The sequence below is a fragment of the Andrena cerasifolii genome, chromosome 11, assembly GCF_050908995.1.
Source record: "Andrena cerasifolii isolate SP2316 chromosome 11, iyAndCera1_principal, whole genome shotgun sequence".
In the NCBI taxonomy this organism is placed as follows: domain Eukaryota; kingdom Metazoa; phylum Arthropoda; class Insecta; order Hymenoptera; family Andrenidae; genus Andrena; species Andrena cerasifolii.
The window spans coordinates 7624304-7649932 of NC_135128.1; the positions used below are offsets into that span (position 1 = coordinate 7624304).

The 25629-nt window shown below is 45.4% G+C and overlaps 2 protein-coding genes across 9 annotated transcripts in view; one reads left to right on the top strand and one right to left on the bottom strand.

Moving 5' to 3' along the window:
* The window catches only part of Atos (atos homolog atossa), a 37151-nt gene extending 32798 nt beyond the window's left edge, over nucleotides 1–4353 (top strand). For all 6 annotated transcript variants that reach the window (XM_076822892.1, XM_076822893.1, XM_076822891.1 and 3 more), the window contains one exon: nucleotides 284–4353. In XM_076822892.1, the coding sequence (XP_076679007.1) occupies nucleotides 284–452 (169 nt within the window). In that variant the 3' untranslated portion in view covers nucleotides 453–4353. The remainder of the gene's footprint in view (nucleotides 1–283) is intronic.
* On the bottom strand, nucleotides 3945–25272 carry Pdk (pyruvate dehydrogenase kinase). 3 transcript variants are annotated; one of them, XM_076822916.1, is made up of 9 exons: nucleotides 25140–25272; nucleotides 24866–25037; nucleotides 9539–9746; nucleotides 9163–9419; nucleotides 8215–8379; nucleotides 7839–8014; nucleotides 7215–7439; nucleotides 6877–7044; nucleotides 3945–6578 (listed from the first exon to the last, which is right to left on the bottom strand). In XM_076822916.1, the coding sequence occupies exons 2-9, from the start codon at nucleotides 24966–24968 to the stop codon at nucleotides 6561–6563; spliced, it is 1320 nt and encodes a 439-aa protein (XP_076679031.1). In that variant the 5' UTR covers nucleotides 24969–25037; nucleotides 25140–25272; the 3' UTR covers nucleotides 3945–6560. The 3 variants fall into 3 exon arrangements, with proteins under 3 accessions (XP_076679031.1, XP_076679030.1, XP_076679032.1); XM_076822915.1 differs by having other exon boundaries at nucleotides 24866–25249; XM_076822917.1 differs by having other exon boundaries at nucleotides 9163–9347; nucleotides 24866–25248.
* Between the last annotated feature and the right edge of the window lie 357 nt (nucleotides 25273–25629).

Genomic DNA, 25629 nt, shown 5'->3' on the forward strand with positions numbered 1-25629 from the left:
CAAATTGGCTATTGATCTAGCATCAACCCTCCGCCTCTAACTCTACGCTCGAAAGCCACGGCTTCATTGTTTCCTCCTTTTTGTGACCGTTCTGTTTTTGCTACTTTCCGCTTTATTCGTTTTCCGTTTCCGTCGCTGTTCCGTCACTAACCCGCGGGCTTGATAATGCGTGGGCTTGATTAATTTCCCCGCTGATCCCTGAGTAGCGCGAGTGTCAGTCCCGCATGCGAGTGGAGCGTCGACGAGCCCGTCCGCGCCGTTAACACCAGCCGTTTCGTTGCAGATTTATGTCTGGCAAGTCCGGTCGGATTTACTTGCACACGGACATCCGCATGATCATTTGTCGGAAGTCCGACGTCGACACGGCGTCGGACTTCGGCTCAGAGCCGCCGAAGGAGCTCCGCAGCTACATCCACGGCCCCACCAATCCGAAATTTTCGCCGAGGTGCTGAGCCACGTGGCTCTTTCCATGGGGTTGCTGCCAGTCGCTTCGCTCGCCTAGTCCCCTTCACGCAGAGGTTTAATCAGGACGTGTTCTTTTTCCGAGGGAACGCTGGAGAGCAGAAAGAAAGGGGTGGTCGTTAATCGCGAGGACTCGCCGAGGGTCCTCCAATTACGACCGCAGAGGTGAAGGAACTGGAGCCGGGGGACGAACAGGCGAACATTGGGCAGATTCGATCGAAGCCAGTCCTTGAGCCATCGCTTCTCGACGGAGGCTATTTGGGAAGAGAAGGGAACGCCTGGCGGGAGAGTCGATCGAAGGTTTTCGAGGGTTTCGAAGAGAGGAAACGTTCCTTGATCCACGGATGGTTGTGGAAAGGATTCGACGAGGAGCCTCGGTGGAAAATGGTCCCTCCCAGAGGAGGAGGTTTGGTTGGATCTTCGATGTATATACACTGAAACCATTCTTCGAAAGGACACTGGGGCATCCTCGATAGAGGGATGGAAGTTGGAGGGATTTTGCAAGAATATTTAAAGAGAAAGGGGAACGGTTTTCTTGAGAGAGATATTCCTGAAGAGAAACGAGAGAGGCGTACTAAGGGGAACATTGAGAGCTGTTTCATGTGAGAATTGTGTGTCTCACTGGCTTAGCTCTGACTTATTCTTCCTCTGTTTTTGTTCGTTTGTTTTGTTTATCGGTGATTTTATTTATGATACGAAAAAAAAAATCGAAGGTTGATCATCGGAATTTTTAGTTGAATTGCTCTCGAGCGGAATCGTTGTCGTCTAATTGTAAATTAATTTCGTTCGCTCGAAGCAGTTCCGAACGGTTACGCGATGCCTTTCGTTTAGACGGTTTCCGCTTCTGATGGGAGCTGTCGCGTTTCGATTCTTGTCTTTCAAATTTCGCGCGACCGCGCGTTCGTTTTAAATCGCGTTCTCTTTGCCTGCGGGAACGTTTGTCTAGTTGCCCAGCCCCACGGATTTACGTAATCGTAAGTTAGACGATCTCCTTGGAAAGCCATCTTCTCGATTTATTGTTGTAAATATAAGTCACGTGTAAAGTCGAATAAGAATTTTTTAAACGGGATGATACTGTCGTGTGTGTAGCACCCTACGTTTAAAGGAAAAGCGAAGACGGAGAGAAGAAGGAGCAAGTGATAAAACGAGCATAGAAAACGTCAAGAATCGGGTCTCTCGTTGACATTTAAACGCTCATCCTCGAACTTATTGTACAAAAAAAAAATGGGAGAGAAAAAGGAAAGAGAGAGAAGCATGTGATCTAGAGTCGTTTAAAGCGTAATTTAAATAGATGCCATTTATCGATTCGTTGATATTTTCAGAAGAAAAGCAAAGGACGATCAAATACGTCGTTTATTTTATTAAAAAAAAAACGAAAGAAAGAAAGGAAAGAGGAAGATCGATGAACGCTTTCGTGTAAAACGTAGTTTCGCGATCAACGAGTGGCTGGATTACGCGACTTTTTCCTCCTCGACGTAAGGGAAGATGATAAAAAAAAAAATGAAGACGAAAAAGAAAAAAATCATTATTTACACGTATAAACAGAACACAATTTTGTGTCCGTAGCACTGTGATGAATATTTTGATAGACTATAAAGAGTAATTATTATAAAAAAGTATGTATTTCAGTAGCGAATATGTCCTAGATTTAATTGTACTAATGTCGTACGAGGATTGTAACAGAGCGTAAACTACTAACCGTTGCGGAAGAAATTACACACACCTTTGGCAGGGCACGCGCGGAGCGCGCTCATCATTGTTCACCGTGCCCGAGCAGACGGTTCGTCTCCCTTATTTTTCTACGCGCGCGAAAGTAAAGCGACCAGCCAGATCCAAGTCGGGTTTCGCGTAACCTTAGCCGATCTAGAACGTTTCGAGTATCTGCAGTCTAGAACGAGAGGCTTTTCCACCTGTATTCTGGAAATAGTCGCTCGAGTTTCACCCGAACAGTGCACAGAGTCTCCCATAGAAAGATCGTCCGCCACATCCGATCCGTGGCTGAGAATCGGTACGGTGTGCTACTTGCAATTCCAACGAAGACACCCAAGGATCGATAACTCGTAAATACCAACTCCGCTTCCGAGCGAAGTTGAGGCTCGCGTGACCGTTCAAGAGGCTCTCCGTACACGTTTCCAGCTTGACGACGATCGGTACAATTAATTTAGTTGGAGAGGAGGCATCGAGACGCGTAGACATTGCAGAGAGACGGGATTTCTGATCTGTGAGAAGATTTGTCTTTCCAGCGACGAGGAACGTTAACGAAGCATGACAAGTTGCATCGGTAGACCGACGACGAAGCACGTCACAGTGACCTGCGCCGATACATAATCCTTTTCGTCTGATTCACGCGAGACGCAGTCCAGGCACGCCAGGAAGACGAATTTGCCAGGTCGAGGAGAGGAGGCGAGCGAGCGCCAGTTAGTGGACCGCTCGCAGGAATTAAAGCAGTTTGAAGAAAATCTTTTGTAGCACGTGTATTGTACGGCAAGGAAATGTAGAGTGTGTAATCACTGCCATGCTGTATATACATTATAGCATAGGTAAACCGTTGAATAACGATCTAAGGGAATTTTAGCAATAGTTCTTTCGCCTGATCGAGATCCCATTGACCAGAGGCAGGAAGCGGGGTCCGTTGAAAGACGCAGCCGCGTATTGTAATCACCTTCGTCCGCATCTCCGACTTTTCCCTCTTTCGTTGCATCCTGTTCTCGGTACCGTTATTTCGACGCGACAATCGGGGGTAAATTCAATTCGTTGCCAAGGCTTTTTAAACAGTTCCCCGTCGATCTCTAGCCCCGTGCAGATCGACGGCAAGATTCCTTTCAACCGAGTCTCGCTCAAGGAACGATTAGTCCGAGCGCGCCGACACTGTGAATTTTAATAGCACGTTTCCCAAGTAAGGAGGAACTTAAAAGTCGCTTGGTAGCTTTAAATATCTGCACGACCGCGTGTTAACGAATTTTCATACGACGACGAACGGGAATGGAGCGAAGATACGTTGTGCAATTGAGATTAGTGTACCTTCGGAAAATCGTCGCGAGTGGAGAAAGAGACAGAGTGTATTTTTGGAATCCTACAGTGGTCGAGGGGCGACTTGTACGCACGTAGTAGGACGCGCACTAAGAACTTTATTATTATTATTCTTGTGATAAACTTTTATCGATATGAAAGTTGATGATTGTCCAGAAGTAGAGTGCCGTTTCCCTGTCGACGAGGAGACGGGGGTGACGAATTGATTCGACGGTGCCAAACGCGAGGAAGAGGAAGATGGAAAGAAGGGTTTCGAGAGGGTTGAATCACGCAAACGTTTCGCATCCGTTCCAACGCAGCTTCGCGATTTCGTTTGACAATGTTTTATTCCGTGGCTTTTAACCAGATTTTATCCGTGATCGCTACCGGTCCCTCGTTCCGTTCACTCAGTCACTTTTAATCCGCGTTTTACTCGACAGCGTTTTTAAACCACCCACGGGAAGTACCTTCTATTTTTCATTTTACCGTTTCACGGCGCTACTGCTTTCGAACTTTTAATTGCGAATCGGCGAATCGGCTGCAAACCTGACTCTTTGTAAATCCCCGTCGATCGGCAGGGATCCCCGGGTCGCTGCTCGGTCGACGGTGATTCGGGTCTCACTTGTCAGTGCTAAGAAGTTAGGACGTTCTCTGTTGAGTCACCTGAGCACACCGATGGAACGCCAGGCATGTATATAGGGTAGCGTTAAGTTTATAAAGGAGTAATTATTTGTTATCGCTAAGGCGTACTTTTTATTATTTAGCGAGCGAAGCGTGCGATGAGAGAGTGAGTGTGAGAGAGAGAGAGAGCACATTTTTGTCGAGCGATTCACTTAATGGTACGCATGGCCAAACGTAATAAAAGTACAGCAATGCATTACACCAGTGTGTACGCGTGTGATTACTCGATGGGAACAGCAGACGAAACGGAACGAAGCCCCAGCTCGATTAAATAGTTTTATTTGAAACCAGCCTCCACCTGCCCCTCTACGATGGAAAGGGTAAGAGAGCCGAATTCTGTCCTTGTAATACGTTTATTAACAATGGTTTACAAGAGTTCGTGGTACGCACGCGGATACCTCTACAGTCTGTAATTAACAGCTAAAATTTATCGCCTAGAAGGACAACTTCTCCGATTGCCCTAAAAACGTTAGATTATTATATACACGGGGAACATACAGAATACATTCGCAGCTGCTTCGTGAAGTTTTAAAACGAATCATAGAGAATGCTCGTTCGATATGATTGCGCCCTGCGCGGCCTCGAAACATTATATCGATTCTAGGAACAATTCGCGAGACCCTCTCTCTTCAGGTCCGTTCTTTCCCCCCCGTTTCTTTGAAAATAGTCACGCCCGCTCCGAGAAAGAAACCTAAAGCGTAAAACGTCACGCGGAACTCGCAAATTATGCTAAATGTTCGTGTCGTTAACCGATGCGTGTTCTCTTCGGTTCGGTATTCTATTGGACAGAGTCTTGAAACGTTATTCCTCGAGTTGCGCTTCAACCAGTGGCGGATTTAAGAAAAAAGGCCCAGGTGACAAACGTTCTGAGGGGCCCATTTTTTGGGGGAAATAAAGAGGTAGTGTACTAAAAACGGGCTAAGTGTAGTAGCACAGAAAAAATGTAGTTTGGTTAAAATGATAATTTTTTTTAAAATAGGGCCCTAGGGCTTCTGCGCAGGGGCCCATTTTTCGGGAAAATGAAGAGGTAGTTTACTAAAAACGGGCTAAGTGTAGTAGCACAGAAAAAATGTAGTTTGGTTAAAATCATAATTTTTTTTAAAATAGGGCCCTAGGGCTTCTGCGCAGGGGCCCATTTTTCGGGAAAATGAAGAGGTAGTTTACTAAACACGGGACAAGTGTAGTAGTATGAAAAAAAATGTGTTTGGAAACCTATACCTAGTCATAATTTTTTTTTTGGTTACGGGGCCCTAAGGGGGCCTTTTGTGCAGGGGCCTAGGCGGCAACTGCTCATCAGCCGCCCTGTTAAATCCGCCACTGGCTTCAAACCCCCTCGGATAATGCGCGCGGTTGTACTCGTTGGAGACTCGAAGACGCTTAGTTGACAAATAAGTCCCTAAACGCAAGTGAATCCTGTGCTCCTCGAGCTATCGGAACATCTTGGAACGAAAACGACGAGTAGAAATGTTTCCGGTGTCGGCGAGTAAAATAATTCGTCGTGTAGAAATCATTTTCCGCTTAGTCTTATAAAGGTCCATTCGCGGTATATAAAATACTTTCCAAGAGGGGCAAAAGATGCGCCGAGCACCGTTTCATGCTCGGCCAGGTCTGCTCGACACGCGCGTCGTTTTCTGCAGCTCTCGCGCGTGAGTAATTGCTAGATTAACAATTATTTTTACATCGTTACAGGTAGTAGAACGCGTCTCGCGCGCCGCACACGAACAGAGGTTCACATTTTGCCTAGCTATTCAACTAAAATCGCGCATCTCGATCACAGTTCGCATTTTGTGGCATTCATATCTCCCTTCTCTAAAAAAAAACGTCCCCCCGAACGTTCCCTTTTCACGGCTTCTCGCTGCGACCGCGAGCAAATGCTTTACGATTAAAATGCCGACTCGATAAACGCACAGCATGTCTATAAGTATGTATAAAAACGAAACAAAGTAAAGAACCTTCGCGAAGCGTCCAGATAAATCAAACAATTTCCCATCGTAAATGCCCTTCGAAAGGTTCGCGGGGGCCTAAACCGCTCGAGCTTAAAAGTCTAACAGTCAGCGCTAACAATTGGATTCTATCGCGATGTAAAAACTAAGCGAAAACCAGCAACGAAATAAAAGGTCCGCGGACGTTACCTGGACGCTGTTCTCCGAATGAGGAGAGCGAAGTAGAAAAGTAGAGGAACGCAAGGTTTCGGTGAAATTTCGCGACACGTAGCGTCTCAACCGCGAGCACAACGCGAGCAGCGCGATCATTCTCGATCGCGATCCTTGATCCCGACAGTCAGCTGCACCGCTGCCATCTCCGCGGCCGGTCGTCTACGATTCCCGTGAAAAATGCGAACTCGATTGCGGAGGCCTCCACCGCGGCTCGCCTCCAATTTCTTTACTTATAGCGACGCGAAAGTAGTTTCACTCTGCCCGGGCCACCTACAGCAAAAGCAGTTGTCCGAATTAGCAACGGTAATACTGGAACGCGCAGAAGCGGGTTCGAAACGAAGACGATCATAGATTTAGAAGATCAGGTACGATTAAGGACTCGATCAGACAGAGAATGCAACGGCTCGAGGATGTTTGACGCTGCACGTCTGAAAGCTCCGAACAACTAGAGAGCAGCAGAGGACGCTCCGGATTGGACACGTCTGCCGCGAGAGGCTTTGGTGGCCATGCACACTTACTTCCCCGTTCTTTGGTCCATAGATATGGAATTTCGTTAGCAATATCTTACTTCCATTCCGCGTTTGTGGCCCTGCTCGTGGCTCATGCGCAGCTGCCTAGTGGCCATGCCACCCCCGCACTGGCTACTCCAATCCGTGTTCGATACTGCGGTGCGATAGAACTTGGACGAGGTCTTGTTGAAGATCGGCAGCAGCTCGTTGGCTTCGTTGGATAGAGCCTGGCGAATGAGAAACACTTTTAATATATTACTCGAGTGGCAAGATAAAGAACCTGAGCGCTTAGTGTTCACAGGCAACGGAAGGGTCGGCGTTTCAGCGGCTGCAGCGCGACGCAGTGGATACCGCTGCAACATTACACCGCGTTGCGCAACTGTAAGATGATTCTTGCCTTGAGGTAAATGATGGCATCCGTGCCGTAGCCATCGCAACTCTGCAGAACGAGATCGCCATGGAAGTATCTGGCGTACAATCGGGACACTGGAAGACCGTAGCCGTAACCAGCTAGCGGCACGGTGAGGGCGTCGGTCCTGGTTGGTCGAGGCGCTGTGCTGTACATGTACTTGAACAAATGGTCCATCTGGGAGCGGGGAATGCCGCCACCTCGATCAGACATCTGCAAAGACACCCCGGAAAGCAATTATTTCTACGACAGCCGCAGAACCGCCGGCGGGCCCTCCTTTTGAACGATAGGGTGGTTTGCATCAGACTCTAGTGGGTGACATCACCCGTCAGCCAAATGGAAATTGATTCCTTTGTTTCTGCAACGTTAGAACCGAGGCGATATGCTTGTCAGCAAACGGACCGTTGGACATCTGATGCACCGGTGTTGGATATCAACGTTGGCGAAACGTCGGATTCAATTTCCAAGCCGGTTGGCGATAATTGACAAGTCGGTTACTCGTCATTTCTGTGCCAGCTGATTAATCTTGACTGGGTTCGTTTTGCTCAACAGCCGGTGGAGGCTTTGCGAGTTTCGTCGATCGTGGGACGTGCGGTAACTCTTAATCCGTACCTTGACACAAATGTCTTCCCTGCCGCGCGAGACGATCACTTCTATAGGCGGATACTTGCCCTCAGCTTCGTGGTGCTCCATAACCGCTCGCATGCTGTTCTTGAAGAGCTCGAACAGCATGTGGAACAAATGGCTCGGCACGTACACTATCCTAATCTGGCTGCATCGTTCGTGTACTGGAAAGAAGGAAACGCATACTATTAACGCAATCAACTGCGAGAGAAGAATGCTGATTACTTTAATTCCATTCTCCTTGTCGTATTTCAAGAATTCTATTTTCCATTTCCCGCCACTGTGACTACAGCGGGAAGCTATTTGTCGCACTGTTTGCAGTACTTACTATCGATACTCTAGTACAATCATTTGTCAAACTTGCCGTTGTGCTGCGTGACTATAAGTTCCGGGCTAGCCAGATAATATTGATCGCACAGTAGCCGGGCTTTCTCGTACGCGTCTCTCACGACACTGATAACGTCACACGACGGATCTATGGATCCCACGTGTCTACTGTGCCCGTTCAATTCATTTCCGAACAATAGAGCTGCAACAAAGAACACCGTCTCAACATCAGCGCGAACCAGCTTAATCTCTTAACGCATTGAAAGCAGCGAGCGACTTAAAATAAGCTGGGATAACAAGGCCCAGGTGGCAAACGTTCCTGGACACTCGGTATACATAACAGAATTACTGCGTGGTCTGAAAATTATGGGAAACCAAAAATAATATAGTGTTCAGATGAAGCCACAATTTTTTGTTGGAGGATGCGCATCAGAATTCTGTTAACCCTTTGTTGACACTCTGGGTGCGAGTGCTTTTTCCAAAACGTAGATTCTACGTAGACATATCGTGGACATTCGTGGAATATCTCTGCTTTTTCAATTACCGAAATAGCCTACCTTCTATATGCAAAATAAATATCTTCTTCTCAAAGCCCACTTACAAACTATTTTGTTTCTCGAAATATTATATCTGAACAACAACTCTGTAGATTCTTAGCTTCTAATATTGAAATCTGTAAAAGTTACACTTTTTTTAACATTCACTTCGTTTCTTTCTCAACGTATGGTAATCTAGAATTTTTTTACAAAAACTGTAATGAAATTTCAATGAAAAAACTATGGGAATAGATTCTAGAGACCTTGAAATTGACCCATGATTTTTTTCATAACGATTGTATTGTCTAGATAATAATGGCAGTTGTTAAAAAATTACTCTGGGTGTGAGCCACCCAGTATGTCGAAGTTACTCGAAAAAGTTGTGTCAACGAAGGGTTAAACCCTCCACTGGGAATAACGCTCTTTCTCAATCTACACGGGCAACTTACTGTGCTGGTTGATCAGCATTCGGATGGAAATTCGAGACATGAGGAACCTGTCCAAAAAGTACTGAATGTTGTTCTCCGTCTGAGTATCGACGTCGTGCGACTCCTTAAGCTCCAGCACCCCTTGCGCCATGGTTTCCACGATGTCCTTGTGCCTGTTCCTGATCTTCACCAGCGTCTGACAGAATCTACGAGAAAAGCATGCGGAATACCGTTCAGACTCGCTCGTTGGGCGCGACGAGGCACTTGCTACAGGGTTTCTTCGGAAACAAAATAAAGAACGGACACGCTTTTGCTTGAAACGCGACGGAAAGCGGGCATCGCCTACGAACGAGTGGAAACATCGTTCCAAGAGGCTGCTCTGACGTTGAGGACTCACTTGTCTAAAGTGGTCTCGTTGACTTCAACCTTCTCGAACTGCATGATATCCTCGAACGAAGTGGCGTATAAATTATTAACTATACCCACACTAGGCATTCGCAGTAAGTTGTCTGGCAGCAGGTGGATCTCCTTCATAATGTTGGACAGCCGAACGGGTAGCTCCTTCCTTAAGAATATAAAAGACTTCCTTTCGCAGGCACTTAGTCCTGAAACAGGCAACGTTCCCAGCAATTAATTACCACCTTCCCCTCGTCTCACTCGCAGGGTTTCCGTGCATTCATAAATCACCGTCCATTTTCGGCACAGCTGAGTCGTTCATAGTGTTGTATACCAACGTCATTTAAATCTATATAAAGTATTAGTCAGCGCGTTAGTTTTCCAGATAGCAATAGTAAGCATCCTGAAGTCCTTCTTTTATGACCTGATCCGTACCCTATTACTCATCCTTGAACCTCGATCTCTATGCCTCATCCCTTAAGGGGGTATACCCGTTTGAACCCTCGGAAAATGTATACATTTTGTGGATTTTTTTACAAGTCAACGGTTTGATGCAGATTTCCCGTTTTTTAACCATGTTTACATAGTATTATGAACTACTTATAAAAAAAGTTTCAGTTAAAAAACTATTGTTTTTCGGAAGTTACGGATACATGTCCGAAAGTCTCTCGATTTTAGACGGCTAAACGGTGGCCCTAAAAACTCGCGCTACGTTCAACCAATTTACTTCAAATTTTGCATGCAGAATCATAATAAGATTCCGCATCGTCCAACGAAGGCGATTTTGAAAATTTTGAAAAATAAAGAAATGGTGAGAGATCAAAGGTAAAGTTAAATTTTTCTAAGAGAAAAATCCACCTGTTTCCTTTATAAATAATAAACGGGGAATCGAAATAAAAAAAGCCTTCGTTGGACGATGCGGAATCTTATTATGATTCTGCATGCAAAATTTGAGGTAAATTGGTTGAACGTAGCGCGAGTTTTTAGGGCCACCGTTTAGCCGTCTTAAATCAAGAGACTTTCGGACATGTATCCGTAACTTCCGAAAAACAATAGTTTTTTAACTGAAACTTTTTTTATAAGTAGTTCATAATACTATGTAAACATAGTTAAAAAACGGGAAATCTGCATCAAACCGTTGACTTGTAAAAAAATCCACAAAATGTATACATTTTCCGAGGGTTCAAACGGGTATACCCCCTTAACGACCGTTAAACTCAGGACAACCCCCACTTTTCAGCTTACCGAAAACCGTACATATATATATATATTACACGCAATTCTTCCAGTCAGCAGCACTTGAGCACTTCAGTCCGAATAGTCTGGACACGAGAATCTAGTTCCGAATCTATAATCTAGTATTTATCCGTAATCGTCTTAGTTTCCGTTATTTGTATAAAGTTATTTAATAAAATAAAAGTAATACGAAAAATACGGAATACAACAATAGAAAACGGAATGTCGCCTCGGTGTGTTTACTCGCGCAACAACCGCACGCGTTATCGCAGGCGCTTTGTGTTTCCCGCGCGGTAAACATGTCAGCCGAGGGGGATGAAGAGGGGCGCAGCACGGAAAAGTCGCGATAGCCGTGAGCGATCTTATCGCGGCGCTGTTAAAACCCTTGAGACTGATGCTTTGACGGATCGGGGTGACGGTGTACGACGGCGGTAAACAGCGTCGACGAGATTCCGTTGCGCAAGACGAGTAGCTTCGTCGGAAAAGGCAAACGAATTCCCGGAAAACGTTGGGGCGCGAACGTGACGCACGCATTCTCTTGGAATACGTTTCAAGAGTCACGTTTCACTTTCAACCGATCAAGGGGACACTCGATTTCTTTTCCTCCGTTCCCAACTTTCTCAATCTCCCCTTCGAATTGAAAAGTCCACGTGCTATCTTCTCATCTGCTTCAGTGTCTTGGAAATCTCTTAAAAGGTGGGACTGTTTCTGGACCAGAAACTGGGTACCTGTGGGAAAGGAATTGGAATTTTTCTGGCATTTCGTTTGCCCGTCAGTGCGTGGCGGGGTAAGTAGGTCATGCGTGGGATGTTTTTCGCTCCCCCACCATTCCCTCTGGAAACCATGACCACGCCGGGCACGGCTCTGCCCACATTGATAGCGTTTTATCAGTCCTCCGAGGATGCGCGCATTATGTTTACACGCTCGGTTTTGACAGCTCGCGTGTTACGAAATTGGCCGGCATTGATCCAGCGATAAGCCGGTGGTATCGATTCGAAGTAAAACGGAATGGAATTGACTCTTCTGCGACGCGTGCCTCGCTGCGGAACTGGAATCGATATAAAGCGTTGGCAGACGTACTGACCTAGTTAACTGCTACTGCCATTAACGATATCGGTAATTGAACGTCTAGGTCCCTAATGCGAATCTATCAACCTCGAATCGCCCGCGACAATCGTGGATTTATTCGATCGTAATAGCTCTATTGTCGAGTCGCTGGCCTCGCGAAGAATAATTTAAAAGGAATCAAGGAAATCGATTCGCTTAACACTTAACTGGTATCCTGGGGTCGCTCGTGACCCCAAGCACCCAAAGTTCGATGTACAATTCTCGGTTGTCTAAGTTGGTAAACTGAATTTCTAATTAATTTTATAATAATAGTTTAACTATCTACGCTTCTATTATTTTACACGTTACCTAAGATGAAAATATTCATAGTGGTTGCTCTAGCGTCGACTTTACAAATTTCTGTGTCCTTTTTTATTTGGGGTCTGCCACGACACCCCAGTGTACCAGTCACGTTTGCCAAAAACAGTATACCAGTTAAGGGTTAAATTTCTCGAGTTGGTTCTGATATGAATTGTCCATTGTCTACTCTACGTTATCAGTCTGCCAATCGTGCAGCTTGCGCTTCTCGATTTTCAACTACGAACAGTTTCTCGATTTCTCCTGATTGCTCGTGTCCTTCGATTCTACGTGTCCGATCTAAAAGCGCGCATCGTAAAACTCCGCCGCACATTTGCGTCACTGTGGGCAGCGTGTTTCCGTCGAACAATAGGCTGATCGCCCATCGCTTAATTGGATTAAGTTTACCTTGCGTTAAGTTTGCCCGCCGATCTTCGATGCACGTGCGCGAACCCTGGTATCTTTCCCCGATCACAGGGACATCTTATCGTAGGACAGATTCGGGAGAACAAAGGAGGAATGTGGAAGAAGACGCGCGACCCCGATCTTCGATATTTAATTATAATCGAGGCCCGAACGCGAGGAAGAGTTCTAAAAGCATTCCTCTTCTATCGCATAGAAGGGCTTTATTTCATTCGTGCACCACGCGCAAGCATCTCCTCGATCAATTTCGATCTGTCAAACAAGCTAGGCTTTCCATGAAACAAGGCCGCATTTTCTCTAACAGCGTACACCGTTGAGCAGCTGATTCACTGCCAAGTGCAATCGGTCGGCGGCGATAAATTGCCGTGAAATTGCCCGCCGACTTTATCCGCGCCGAGCAGAGTGAACCAGGGTGCAAGGTCTTTTGCGTGGAAACGATTTCCTAGAGTGCGCGAGGCTCGATCCAAGGGTAGTCCTTCCGCAGATGTGGCTCTTCTCTTTATCAAATCTCCTTTCCATCACCCAGCTATTCCCACGTAAATCTTCAGGCCCGTAGGTGAGCCGTGAAATGAATATCGAAGCGAGTATCCAAGAAGAAGACCTTCCACTTATGCATTTCATCGCACCTTATCTGCCACGGTTTCGTCATGCATTATCGTTCGTTAATGGCACCGCGATCGTCGTGTTTCGAAAGGGAGAGGGTGCAAGAATCCAAATGACAAAATGGGGCATCGAAGAGCAACGGCAAGAAGCTTTGGTTAATGGGTAATTAATCAGAAAGTTTTGCAAGTGATGTTTACAGTGTGGTTGATCGAAAACAAAAGTATCGAAAGCTTCTTCGCGATAGCGCGATATCCTGCGAAGCGTGCAAGAGATCCGCCTGGCCGTCGCGATGTTGCGAAATGGGGTTAATGCGTATTTTGAACTTTCGCGAAATAAAACGATAAGTATATCGACAGCCCGACGTCGCGACGCAGTGAAAACATGACGAGGATCCCGCAGATTGTTTCCGTGTATCGTGGACGAGGCTTCGGACTCCGATCGTGTGTATTTTCACGCGTAATCGCCGACAAGTATTTCCACCTGCTATCTGCTATACTAAAATAGTTTTTCATTCAAGGTTCACGGTCTGCGCGACATATTTGCCAAGAAATTCGTCACGGTTGTTTAAGGTGGCAGAAGCGACCAGAGGCGGATTTGAGGATTTGAGGATTTGCCGTCCCTAGGTTTAGAAGTGTCTGTCGCCCTTTCCGCGAAATATCATTAAATATTTTAATTCAGAAGAGTTGAGACGAGTTTAAGATTAATTCGATGTGGTAAGAAAAGTGAATTGTTTTATGGTAATCTCAACTCTCTGTGTTTAAACCTTTTCCAATTTTTTTCGCTCAAAATTTGTCGCCCCCTAAAATTTAATACTGCTCCTAAAATTAGCTGCTTCCCAAAATTTGTCGCTCCCCAAAATTAGCCGCTTCCCAAAATTTGTCGCGTCCCAAAATTTGCAGCTCCACAAAATTGATCACTCCCCAAACTTTGTTGCTCCCAAAATGTAATGCTCCCCAAAATTAGCCGTTTCCAAAAATTTGCAGCTCCACAAAATTTATCTCTCCCCAAACTTTGTTGCTCCTAAAATGTTATGCTCACCAAAATTAGCCGCTTCCTAAAATTAACCGTTTCCCAAAATTAGCCGCTTCCTAAAATTAACCGTTCCCCAAAATTTGATGCCCCCCAAAATTAGCCATTCCCCATAATCTACCGCTCCGCAAAGTTTGTCGCCCCAAAAAAATTGATACTCCCCAAAATTTGCCGCTTCCCAAAATTTGTCGCGTCCCAAAATTTGCAGCTCCACAAAATTTATCACTCCCCAAACTTTGTTGCTCCCAAAATGTAATGCTCCCCAAAATTAGCCGCTTCCTAAAACTAGCCGTTTCCCAATATTTCCAGCTCCACAAAATTTATCACTCCCCAAACTTTGTTGCTCCCAAAATGTAATGCTCCCCAAAATTAGCTGTTCCCCAAAATTTGCCGCCCCCAAAATTTCGCGCCCTGAACTGCAGTCCCCTCAGCCTATACCGAAATCCACCCCTGAATGCGACAAGATTGAAAAAACATCGCAGCAGTCCTCGATACTTCTCTCTAATGAAATTCGAACTTCATTCAATTTTTTCGCACACGCAGTGTTTGCGAGTAATTTAAAGATGACTAGGCAAACCACGTCCCGTAACTGCTGATCGTTTGCATCGTAATTCCGTTTCATCGAATCGCTGATTAGCAGCTAGCATGTCCGATCCTCTCTCTCGAGCACCAGCTGCAATTACTCATCGAAGCTTTACCATACACAGAGCGCTGCGGTAACATAAGCTCCACTCGCTTGGCGAGTAAACTTTTAATTAACAAACCGCAACGACCGCGCGGTGCGTCGCAATAAATTGCAACCCAGCGATGCGGTAGGCGATAAAAAAAGGAATATTATTACGTTAGCTAGTTAAAGGTTCCAGTCCACACGGGGATTATTCTCCCCCGTGAATTTACTCCCCTTTCACAGACGAGGGCTTGACCCACATCCTTGTATTATTGAGAATCATTAGGGAATTGAAGAGCAGGCGATCAAGGCGCGAATCTCTGATTAAAGCTTGGCCCGGTCATGCGCGCAGAGTTGTGTGATTAGTACCCCTTAATCCTCGAACAAACGCTGCTCTAATTTAGAAATCCTAGAGATCCGCTCAGGAGGCTTCGAACGGATATTCGTGGATGCTCTTCATGAATGAACGAGAAATCTGGTGTCGTCGAATGTTTAATCGTAAACCGGGCAGTCGAACGTTCAGAGGTGCAGTGTTTCGAATAAAAAAAGCAGACTTTGATCGAATAAAGTAGTTTTAATAGACACTTGTTTTAATTGGCGTAGGCCGCTGTCCGTGGAAAACGACTGCTTTTTGTGCGGGTCGTATGATCGAGCCTGTGATCTCCGCAAGGGCGAATGAATCGTCCACGAGTCGTCTGTAACGTCATGACGCATGCACCGTGTCTCGATATTCAACATAACAAAGCTCCCGTCGTCTTTTCTCTATGCCCGCGCGTGGCGAATCGATTCGGCGCTTCGATCCCATTCGCGTTCGCCGGTTGCTCGTGAAACGGTCGGACAGAACAGACCCCGAGGCAGAGAATACTCATGGTTATTGGAAAACCAGGTGGTTGTTGGCCAATCTCCCACAGAAACAGCCATTTCGATATTTCCTTCCACTAGGTGCCCAGTTTTGCAAATATACATAACGTTTGCTAGCAATACTCGGGCGTGCCTGGCTTGGCCATTGCAAGCGGTATCCAAACGGAAGTCTGACATCACTGGCCGAGACAAAAGGGACGAAGCGATCGGGCGCGAAAACTAGTAACTGAGGCATTCAGAGGAAAAATGGACTAACCCAAATTTTTCTGCGAAATTCAGTTAGGTGGTAGTAATAATGGATTCCAAGAGGCTCTACTAATCATATAAAATAGGAAAAAGTGACCCAAAAATGAGGACCTTTTCCGCCTCATTTTGGTCCCACGATTTTGCAACTGAATTTTAGGCCAAACGATACCTTATGATGAGACATCAAATCACACGACTTTTTTAAACTAATCTTTATTAACCCTTAACTGGTATCCTGGGGTCGCTCGTGACCCCAAGCACCCAAAGTTCCATGTACAATTTTCGGTTTGCCTAACTTGGTAAACTGAATTTCTAATTAATTTTATAATAATAGTTTAACTTTCTACGCTTCTATTATTTTATACGTTACCTAAGATGAAAATATTCATAGTGGTTGCTCTAGTGTCGACTTTACAAATTTCTGTGTCCTTTTTTATTTGAGGTCTGCCACGACCCCGGTGTACCAGTCACGTTTGCCAAAAACAGTACACCAGTTAAGGGTTAAGTTTATACCGAAGAAGGGAATATTTTTATATTTCAAAATTTTAATTAATTTCACGCTACCAAATGGGTTCAAACGAGCAACCAATCGCCGCCTGTCACCTTGACCGTTTCTCGATGTCACCCCGTCCTTGAAAAAAAGTCTGCGGACGCCCTTGTCAGAAAGAATTGGATAAGCAACTCCTCCTGCGGCACGTGCCGCGCCTGTGGGACGAAACAGAGTTTCCTGGAACAGATCCGATCTCCGCGAGCGCGGTTTTCTCGCGAAGCTCGTCTCGTCGTGTATAATCATCGACAACTTTCAGGTTTCGCGAGATGAGAACGCGCGGGCAGCATTACGCAAGCAGGAGCTTTGCTCGCGTGCTCGCTAAATAGTGTTGTTAGCGTCTGAAGAGTTAATTATCGCCAATTACCAGCCTCTCCTTTATTTTAAATATATCGCGGGAGAGGCACGGAACTAATAATCCCGCGTACCTCTGTGTTTCCCTGAAAGGCTGAAGTAGCGGAGGAAGCTCGTCGGCTCGGAAAATGGTTTTCCCATCGGGAGGTCGGGGATCAAACGACAGGAGTGAATGTAAATGAAACCATCGATAGATCCTGCTTGGATTGCAAACGAAATTGGAATTTGTGGGCGCCCGCTGAAGTCGGGAAAGCTATGCACATTGGCAACTCTTTAAAGGTGTAGGTATTCTCGTTTGGAAAGACGAGATCCTCTATTCTCTTTAGGGACAACCCACAAAAGGAATACGCAATTTTTACCGATAAGCATTGCCCACATGTATTTACTAATATCTCAGTAAGTTGTAAAAAAAAAATCAGTCATATATAATAATAATTAATGGAGATATGGGTTTTTCTCAAAACAGTGTTTCTCATGACGGTACTCGCGATATCTCAACTTCTAGCGAGCCAATCTGGTCCATATTTTTCGTACACCTTCGGAAAACATATAAGTCTAGCCGATAGCAGAATCAAGGCGAAATAGTTTGTTTTTTCACAAGTTTAAGGTCGTTGAAAGAATAAAAATAAACGGAAATGATGAGTTTAAATTCAAAGTCCCGCCATTTTGTGAATTTTGAATTTTTTTTCATAAATCTGCTACCGGCTATAGCCACACTCTTGCTGATTAAGAATCCCTTTGGTTTTTTCGTTTTGGATCAGCGGAACAGCCTTAATCGTGTGTACCATGAGGCAACTTTGTTTTTGCACACGCTTTACGAGATGACTCATATCTCCTTTAATTATTATTATATTAGACTGAATATTTTTTTACAACTAAGCGAAATGTTAATAAATACGCGTGGATAATGCTCGTCGGTGAAATCTGTATAGTTTTTTTTGTGCATCGTCCCTAGAGAAAGAAAAAAAAATTGGCCTTCTAGACGAGAATACCCCCTTAACTGAGCTCGTCGCTTGTGTACCTCGACCTTAGCCATGTTCAATCAATTTTCCTGGACGAATCAAGGTTTTCCGCTTTCGCCGAGCAATCAACGTGCAATCAGTTGGTCGAGAATGTCGGGGAATTCGCAAATCTTTTCCATACGTGTTCGATGCCACATGAAATTCAGAGCAGATACTTTATGTAGAAGCTTCGGCCCTCCAGCCTCAGCCCTGCGGCCTGAAATTATTTCAATTGTAATTTTATATCAGAAATAACAAATTCACCCCCATAAATTAAAATTCTTTGATCGGTAGGTTTTCACTTTTGGCCCACTTCGGACCAGAGGTTGCTCGTCACTGCTTTAAAACGCATCGAGAGGCTGCATTCTGATCTTTTACCGTGCAATCTTCAACAGCGATTCCGTGGAAATGTATTTTTGTATAAATATCTTCGCTTCTGGCGAATGAGTCATCGCCGCTTGCCGCAGCGACGCGTTAATCAAATTCCGGATGTGAAGATGCACAGGTCCAATGATATCTGTCGCGTAGAATATTTTCTATCCACTGCGCCTGCTTGAGAGGCAATTCGAGACCACGAAGAAATGTATTTACTAGCGTCTGTTACGAAATACTTCTGCAACGATCGTCGACGCAGGTCCCCGGCGTCGTTTAAAAATTTACAATTCGAGCAGACGAGCCACAGCAGACTTGCTAATCTCCCACGGTTAAGTTTCAGCTGTGTACTTCCGCGAACGGACTGTGCATAATTAACACTTGCCAGGTGATAAAAACCTAAACCAAATGTCAACTTTGTTTCAGAAACGACGTGTGCTTAATGCTCGACCTAATCGATACCTGCTGCACGGTATAGCTGCTGTTCGGTCGGTGCATAAGTCATTGCTTTGACGCGACGTTGGAAAATGTTTAACGTCGCGAAAAGCAATTCAAAGCGGCCTTCCGGAGTGATTAGGAACGAAAATAGAAATTGTGTGTCGAGTAATAAACTGTCGAAGGCGCAAGCAAATAGAAAAGCTAAATGGAAAACGAAGTCCTCCAGATGCGGAAGGTATTAAGCTGGGCTGCTGGTCGAGTTCGAGGTCGATTGATCGACGGCTTTCAAGGGAGGGACGAAGGATAGGTACTTTTTCCTTTGCGCGAAACCTGATTCGCTCGATGGCGCAAAAACTCGGCCAGACTATGGCCGGCTGTAACCACTTGCAGGCTACAGAAGCTACTACCCGACGAGTTCTAATTGGGCCTAGTTATGCGGGGTGCTACCAACCCTCGCAATGACGAAGAATTAGATAAACGCAGTATGGATCCCATAATTTTGTGAGCTTTATTTTGCAAAAATATTACCAACTCATAGGACTACTCTTAGGTACATTATAAAATTTATTAAAACTACCACGCTATAGTTACATTTTAGGCTTAAAAAACAAAAGCTGTAGAAAATTTGTAATAATATAATATATTTAAAATAATTTAAATTTCAAATAATTTAAATTTCAAGTAATTCAAATTTCAAATAATTCAAATTTCAAATAATTCAAATTTCGAATAATTCAAATTTCAAATAATTCAAATTTCAAGTAATTCAAAGTTCAAATAATTCAAATTTCGAATAATTCCAATTTCGAATAATTCAAATTTCGAGTAATTCCAATTTCGAATAATTCCAATTTCGAATAATTCCAATTTCGAATAATTCCAATTTCGAGTAATTCCAATTTCGAATAATTCAAATTTCAAATAATTCCAATTTCGAATAATTCAAATTGCAAATAATTCAAATTTCGAATAATTCAAATTTCAAATAATTCAAATCTCAAATATTTCAAATTCAAATAATTCAAATTTAATAAAAATATAGTAATAATAGTACTCAATATTAACTAACCCATTAAAAAATATTGTAAAACAATAACAAGAAATAAATTATACCCGCTACTTTTCTTTACATTTAAAATCTTCAAACTAAATTCACTCAGTTTCAGATGCTTGAGGGACAAGCAGCGTCGCAAGTAGGCATGTGTGCGAGTGACACATTACAGGCCTGATAACATTGCGTTCGAACAAACGATGGCTCTTATGCTTTTAATATTTCTTCGTCCTGATAAAGCCACATTAACGAGGTCAAGCATTCCTTTCTCCGATCAGTACGATTTTTCTATCCCCGCCCTCTGAATCAAAACACAGCTATGAATTTATCATTCTCCACGATCCGACGAAACATATTTATCACTTTCAGTTTGTTTTCGTACAAATCTCGCGCCCGAAGCGACGAGCTGTCGAATTTCAGGCGATAGGCGGTCGAAGCAGTAGGAAGTTCGACGTCAATCTTATCGCTAGACTGGAAACAACATATTTGTCGCGGACGGGGTTCAGTGTACATGGCGATATCGACGGATTCTCCATTCCAGAAAGGGCGATGGACGGCTATAAGTCGTCAGGAAGCAGCTGTTTAGTTTCAAAGCTCTAATCTGAATGTGCTGGCGCTGCACAGGCCAATGCACGCGCTCGTGACTGCATAGAGAAGTTATCGCCGCAGGACGAGCTAGATAACAGCTTTGGAGCGTCGAATCAACGTCAATTTAGTTTAGAGCTGCTCGGGGGATCGGGATTTTATCGAGTTATCTTAGAAGGCGCGAGCACAATGAGTCGCTTACGCGCGTACCCTCTAAACGGGCGACAGAAGCAGCATTCCTCCTCGACGCCTACGCATCTGGACACGTGTTCCCAGCGAACGGTGCTTTTGTGCAAGCGCGCGATGATTATCAAACAGTTTTCGTCAAACTTCCTGCATGCTCGAACCCTGGAACGAATTGGAAACTGGAGACGTTGCCAACAGCTGCGAACAGCTCGCGAAGCACGGATGTTGAATCGCTCTTTCTGTTAAGTTGTTCCAGAAGAAGTGGTCGTTTTCTATAATTTAAACTATCCGGCTTTGTAGCTCACAAGGGAAGATAGGCACCCGGGAAATTCAGAAAGCGATGCAACTTGGTGTGCAACTTAAGTAGTCCATCCGTAACGCAACCCTATTTTTTGTCGGCGCCATAGTGCAGTTTTTGGTGGTGAATTCACCCTTCGAAGAAATCTCGGTAATTATGCAGAACAGGTGTTTCCTCGCCGATTTCAATGATTTTTGGATATGTTGTAAAACTCAATATTATGAACAACTTTTTACTATACATGTTACCGCCGCGCGGTTTTCGTTTTCGAGATATTCGCGAAAAACTGTTGATTTATTCCGACGCAACGCATTCCACTTTCCAACTTCTATTAGTTTGATACCGATATGAATTTGGAGATTTATATTAGGATGACTCTGGTTCTGAAACATAATTCTTTTGCTAGGAAGAGGCTGCCTTCTAATCATATATATATATATATATATATATATATATATATATATATATTACAGTTAACTTTCAATTAAAAGATTTTAATAAAATATATATAATCATCTCCATAATAATTATTCTTATCGTATTCGCTATTATTCCCATATTAATAATTCTTCTAAACATAGTATTCACAAAAGTAATCAACAAAAACCGAAAAAAAATAACTCCATTTGAAAGTGGATTCAACCCAATAACAAGACCACGATTACCATTCTCAATTCAATTCTTCCTAATCACCCTAATATTCCTAATCTTCGACATCGAAATTATCCTAATCATCCCAATTCTTCCACTAATCGAATATAAAATTATAATATCAACAAAATCAACATTCTATTTATTATTGTTAATACTAATCATTAGTTTATGAATTGAACGTCAACACCCCGACTCACATCGGTTCGCTACCATGCTTTACGCGCCCTCCTGCATTAATCTAGCCCCAAACAATACTAATATACCCGGGACAAGTTGAAAAGTGGAATGCGTTGCGTCGGAATAAGTCAAAAGAAGTTTCTCGCAAATATCTCGGAAACGGAGGTTGGCCTCATCGTTTGTTTTGTCCCATGCTGGCGCATACTCTGCCACGGACGCGTACTGTACACGCCGGGATACATTGTAGTGGTACCAGCAGCAGTTTTTCGCGAATATCTCGAAAACGAAGCTCGAGCGGCGGAAGCATCTGTAGGAAAAAGATGTTCAGAACTGTGTTCCCGACAACATATTTCAAGGTCGTCAAAATCGGTGAGGAGACACCTGTTCTGCATAAAATCTCGAGAACGCTGAGAGACATCGAAAAGAAAGATATATGCATCTCTTTTTTATATCTACTAAACTTTGAAAGTTGGATTCTCCGATAATCATTTTTGCGCTCCCCTAAAGCCGCATATTCACCTGCGCATTCGCTCCGAATGTGCATTCGGCGCGCACCGATTTTTTGCTCGTCCGGTGTTCGGCGATTTCATACCATGAAATGGACACCGCAAATTTCACTCAACCCCGAACGCGCCCCGAGCTCCGAACGAGCAAAAAATCGGTGCGCGCCGAACGCACACTCAGTGCGAATGCGCAGGTGAATACGTGGCTGAAGGTGAGAAGACGACACGGACTTTCTCGGGACTTTTGTCAGGAGGCGCATATGCGGTTGGTTTGCGTCAGAGGCGAGTGGGTAGCGATTCTAGGGTTCGCACGCCTACGTTGATCGAGTAATGAGAATCCGCTAGTAGCAATGGCAGCAGTCCAGCGGCATTAATACCGCGCCCGCGGCTCTATTTTCGGGGAAGCCGAGGGGGACCAATGACAGTGGCCGAAACCAGGGGATGGTGTGCCGTTCGAACTGATCGGCGCTCGCAACCTTGACCTCCTCAAGAGCAAGCTGCTCGAAGCCTGTCCTCGAGGCACATGCTATGGCCAAGCGAGTCGATTCGGTTTCCCGAGCGGAATAGGTGCTGGCAGCCTTTGCCTTTTAAGGCCTGGCAGATTCGCTGCGTTTCCACCGTGGATAGAGTCACAACAACAATTCCGTTTGCGAAGATGCGGAGAATGGTCCCTCAGTTTGCGAGGAGGAGCTGCGGCGGGAACATAGTCTTCGTTATCGCCAAAAAGCAAATAGCGTATCAAGGGCAACGCGCGGAGTGTTATTGCGGAGCATGGTTCGACTCATTTGCATGTTTACTCGCCGCATAATCGCCTCGACCAACAAACGCCGTGCGGCGGATACGGAATGATAATAGCCGCGAGTCGGCACGCATGAGAAATGCCTCGAACCCGACCTCGCCGTGAAAATCGAGTGCTGATGGAGCGATACTAATATTAGCCGCGCAAGATAACAGCTTTTATCACCCATGACGGTAGTCGAGTAGAACGTTAAACTTAATCGCGTCAACGTTGCTCCCCCGCGAGCACGAAATTTCTCAGGCTCCCGTGTCACCGCGCGGAATATCGCGCGAGCGCTGGTCGCTCGGTTCGTTAAAGCGAGGTAACAATAGGCGATATTGTAACCAGATTGATTCACTAGACAGGCCTGTAACGTCTGGCGATTTGAAAGCACGAGTCGCTTGTCAAGCGAAACACGCGCGATTCTGCCGAATGGGAAGAAGACTCGGGGATCGCGATTGTCCTCGACGGTAAACAGTGTTTGCGTTGTCTATAATTACCGCGAAGGATACAGAACTTCCGTGGATGGAATCTCCGTCGGTTTGGAAAGCGTATTAGCGTCCGCGCTGCCGAGCACCGATATAGGAGTCGTTGCTAAAATTACGATTCTATTTAGCGACGTCGAATTTTTCAGCTACCAGAATAAATCAGGCAATCCCGCCGGCGGCTGATGCAAGCTAGATTCGCAGGAGTTTATGAATTAATACCAGCGCTGCGCGACTTCCCGCCGGGACCCATGCGACGCGATCAAACCGAGTGACGAAGCCGGATAATTAAGAATCCGCTGCGAATCTACCGGTTCAAAGGGTACAGTGACACTCGCGAGAGTGATCGACGCGACAAAGAGGAAGATCAGCGACCTTATATATCTGCCCCGAGCTTGCAATGGTATCTGCGTTCCACGACGCCTGCTGCCACAGTTTCACTTCGAAGCGCGTGACGTTTATTTTCACACGAGAGGCGCATGGAACTCGCAGTGGCTTCGAATCTCGTTTGCAACCGTGACTCATTCTCCAGACTTCCGATCAAGGTCTCTGGATCCAGTTGCCAAGAACTCCTGTATCGCGTTATTCGACAGAGTTCAACTCGATGATCTGACGATACAATTCTTGGCCAGCTGAATTGATCTAGAGGAGAGGGGGCAAATTAATGAAATGGCGCGTAGCCACGGGAGGTGTCGCGCCATGAATCCCCTCACTGTTTTTGAAAGAGCAAAAGCCTACGAGTACCTAATCAATTTCAAGCGATCTCAAGATGGACACTGGAGCAGAGGGATCGCTGTATGACTTCGTCGATCGTGCCTTCTGTGTGTCGGAAGAGCAGGTCGAGATCGCGTCGATGAGTCTGCTTTGTTTACACGTACAGGTTGTTACATCATCCGCGCGTATCCCTAACCGTGTGGCTCGCTCTAGAGCACCGCACGGTTATCGAGCAGGGCGACAATACCATCGGTCTCGATCTCCGAGGCGATCCCTGAGACAGCGGGTCCCCGATCTCTAGCTTCGTTAGAAGCAGCTAGGTAAAGCAACGCCATCGCGGGTTCCCACACGCCAACTATGAAACCACCGTGCAAGCTAGACACGGTACGATGCCCTGGGATCGTTAGTACTGTTACCCAAGCGACCCTGAAAACTATGGCCTGCTTCGGCGAGGTCGTCGTTCGATCGATTCGCGTCCCTCTCGATGGCGGTAGAAAAACACGCAGGGGTAAGGGAATTCGGTCTCGAATTCGAGGAGCCGCAACGTTTGCCAATATGTAAGCTAGTTATCTCTGTCTCTTTCTCTCCTTCATTTTCTCGCTCTCTTTCTCTCTCTCTCACTCTCTCTCTCTCTCTCTCTCTCTCTCTCTCTCTCTCTCTCTCTCTCTCTCTCTCTCTCTTTCTTTCTGTCTCTCTCTGTCAGTCTCTCGACTCACCGAAATCGATGAACTGTTTTATCGAAAGCGGCGAGGGGTTGAACTGCGAGTAAAAGTCCAGCATCTTGGTGATGTTGCCGAGACACCTTTGCGTGAACTTCATCTCGCCGTACGTCGTAACACATGAACCTTTTTTGGACGGTCGAGCTCCGTTTCCCCTCTCGCGCGGTCCCTGAACAGAGCAAAATGTTGGCTTGGCTCGACGCTGTTTTCGTCGCTACCGGAAACACGCTCCCGTGGCCTGTCAAAAGCCTGGCCGAGAGAGAGAATCTACCGCAGGCAGGTGAAATAGCGAGAGGCTGGTAGTACGCCGGCACGAGGATAGGAGACACCGCCAGTCGTGGTTGGTTCGTGGCAAGGCTAGACACGATTACTGGCGTTTCAAGAAAGGGATCCCCTATATGCTCCTCTCCAATACCCGCGCGGCTGCGTATCCGCAACCAAACAACGAAGTGGGGCTGTCAGAGGCGCCAATTTCAAAGCATTCCGTCACCGCGATTTTTCAGCAGACTCTCAGAGAGATTTTCACATCGAGAAGCCACGATTTCGAGGTTGGCGGATGTTCGGGCAATATCGGGGAGACTTCGATGTCAGAGCGATCGTTAACCTTGCGGTAGGACTAGGGTTTAGACAAAAACCGAGTTTTGAAAGAGAGACGATAACATGCAGGCGCCTGATGATGTATATGGAATACTTTAGTCGTAGTTATTTAGCAGTTTTAAAGGTATAAACAATTCAAGTTACGTACTTGTTGACACACTGTG

Excerpts from the sequence above, each read along its gene's own strand:
- Pdk (XM_076822916.1), bottom strand. The coding sequence starts at position 24,968 with ATGAAGTTCACGCAAAGGTGTCTCGGCAACATCACCAAGATGCTGGAC. Across the intron at positions 9,420-9,538 it reads AACGAGACCACTTTAGACAA|AAACCCTGTAGCAAGTGCCT; the intron begins GTGAGTCCTCAA and ends TTGTTTCCGAAG. Across the intron at positions 8,015-8,214 it reads TATAGTCACGCAGCACAACG|TACACGAACGATGCAGCCAG; the intron begins GCAAGTTTGACA and ends CCTTCTTTCCAG.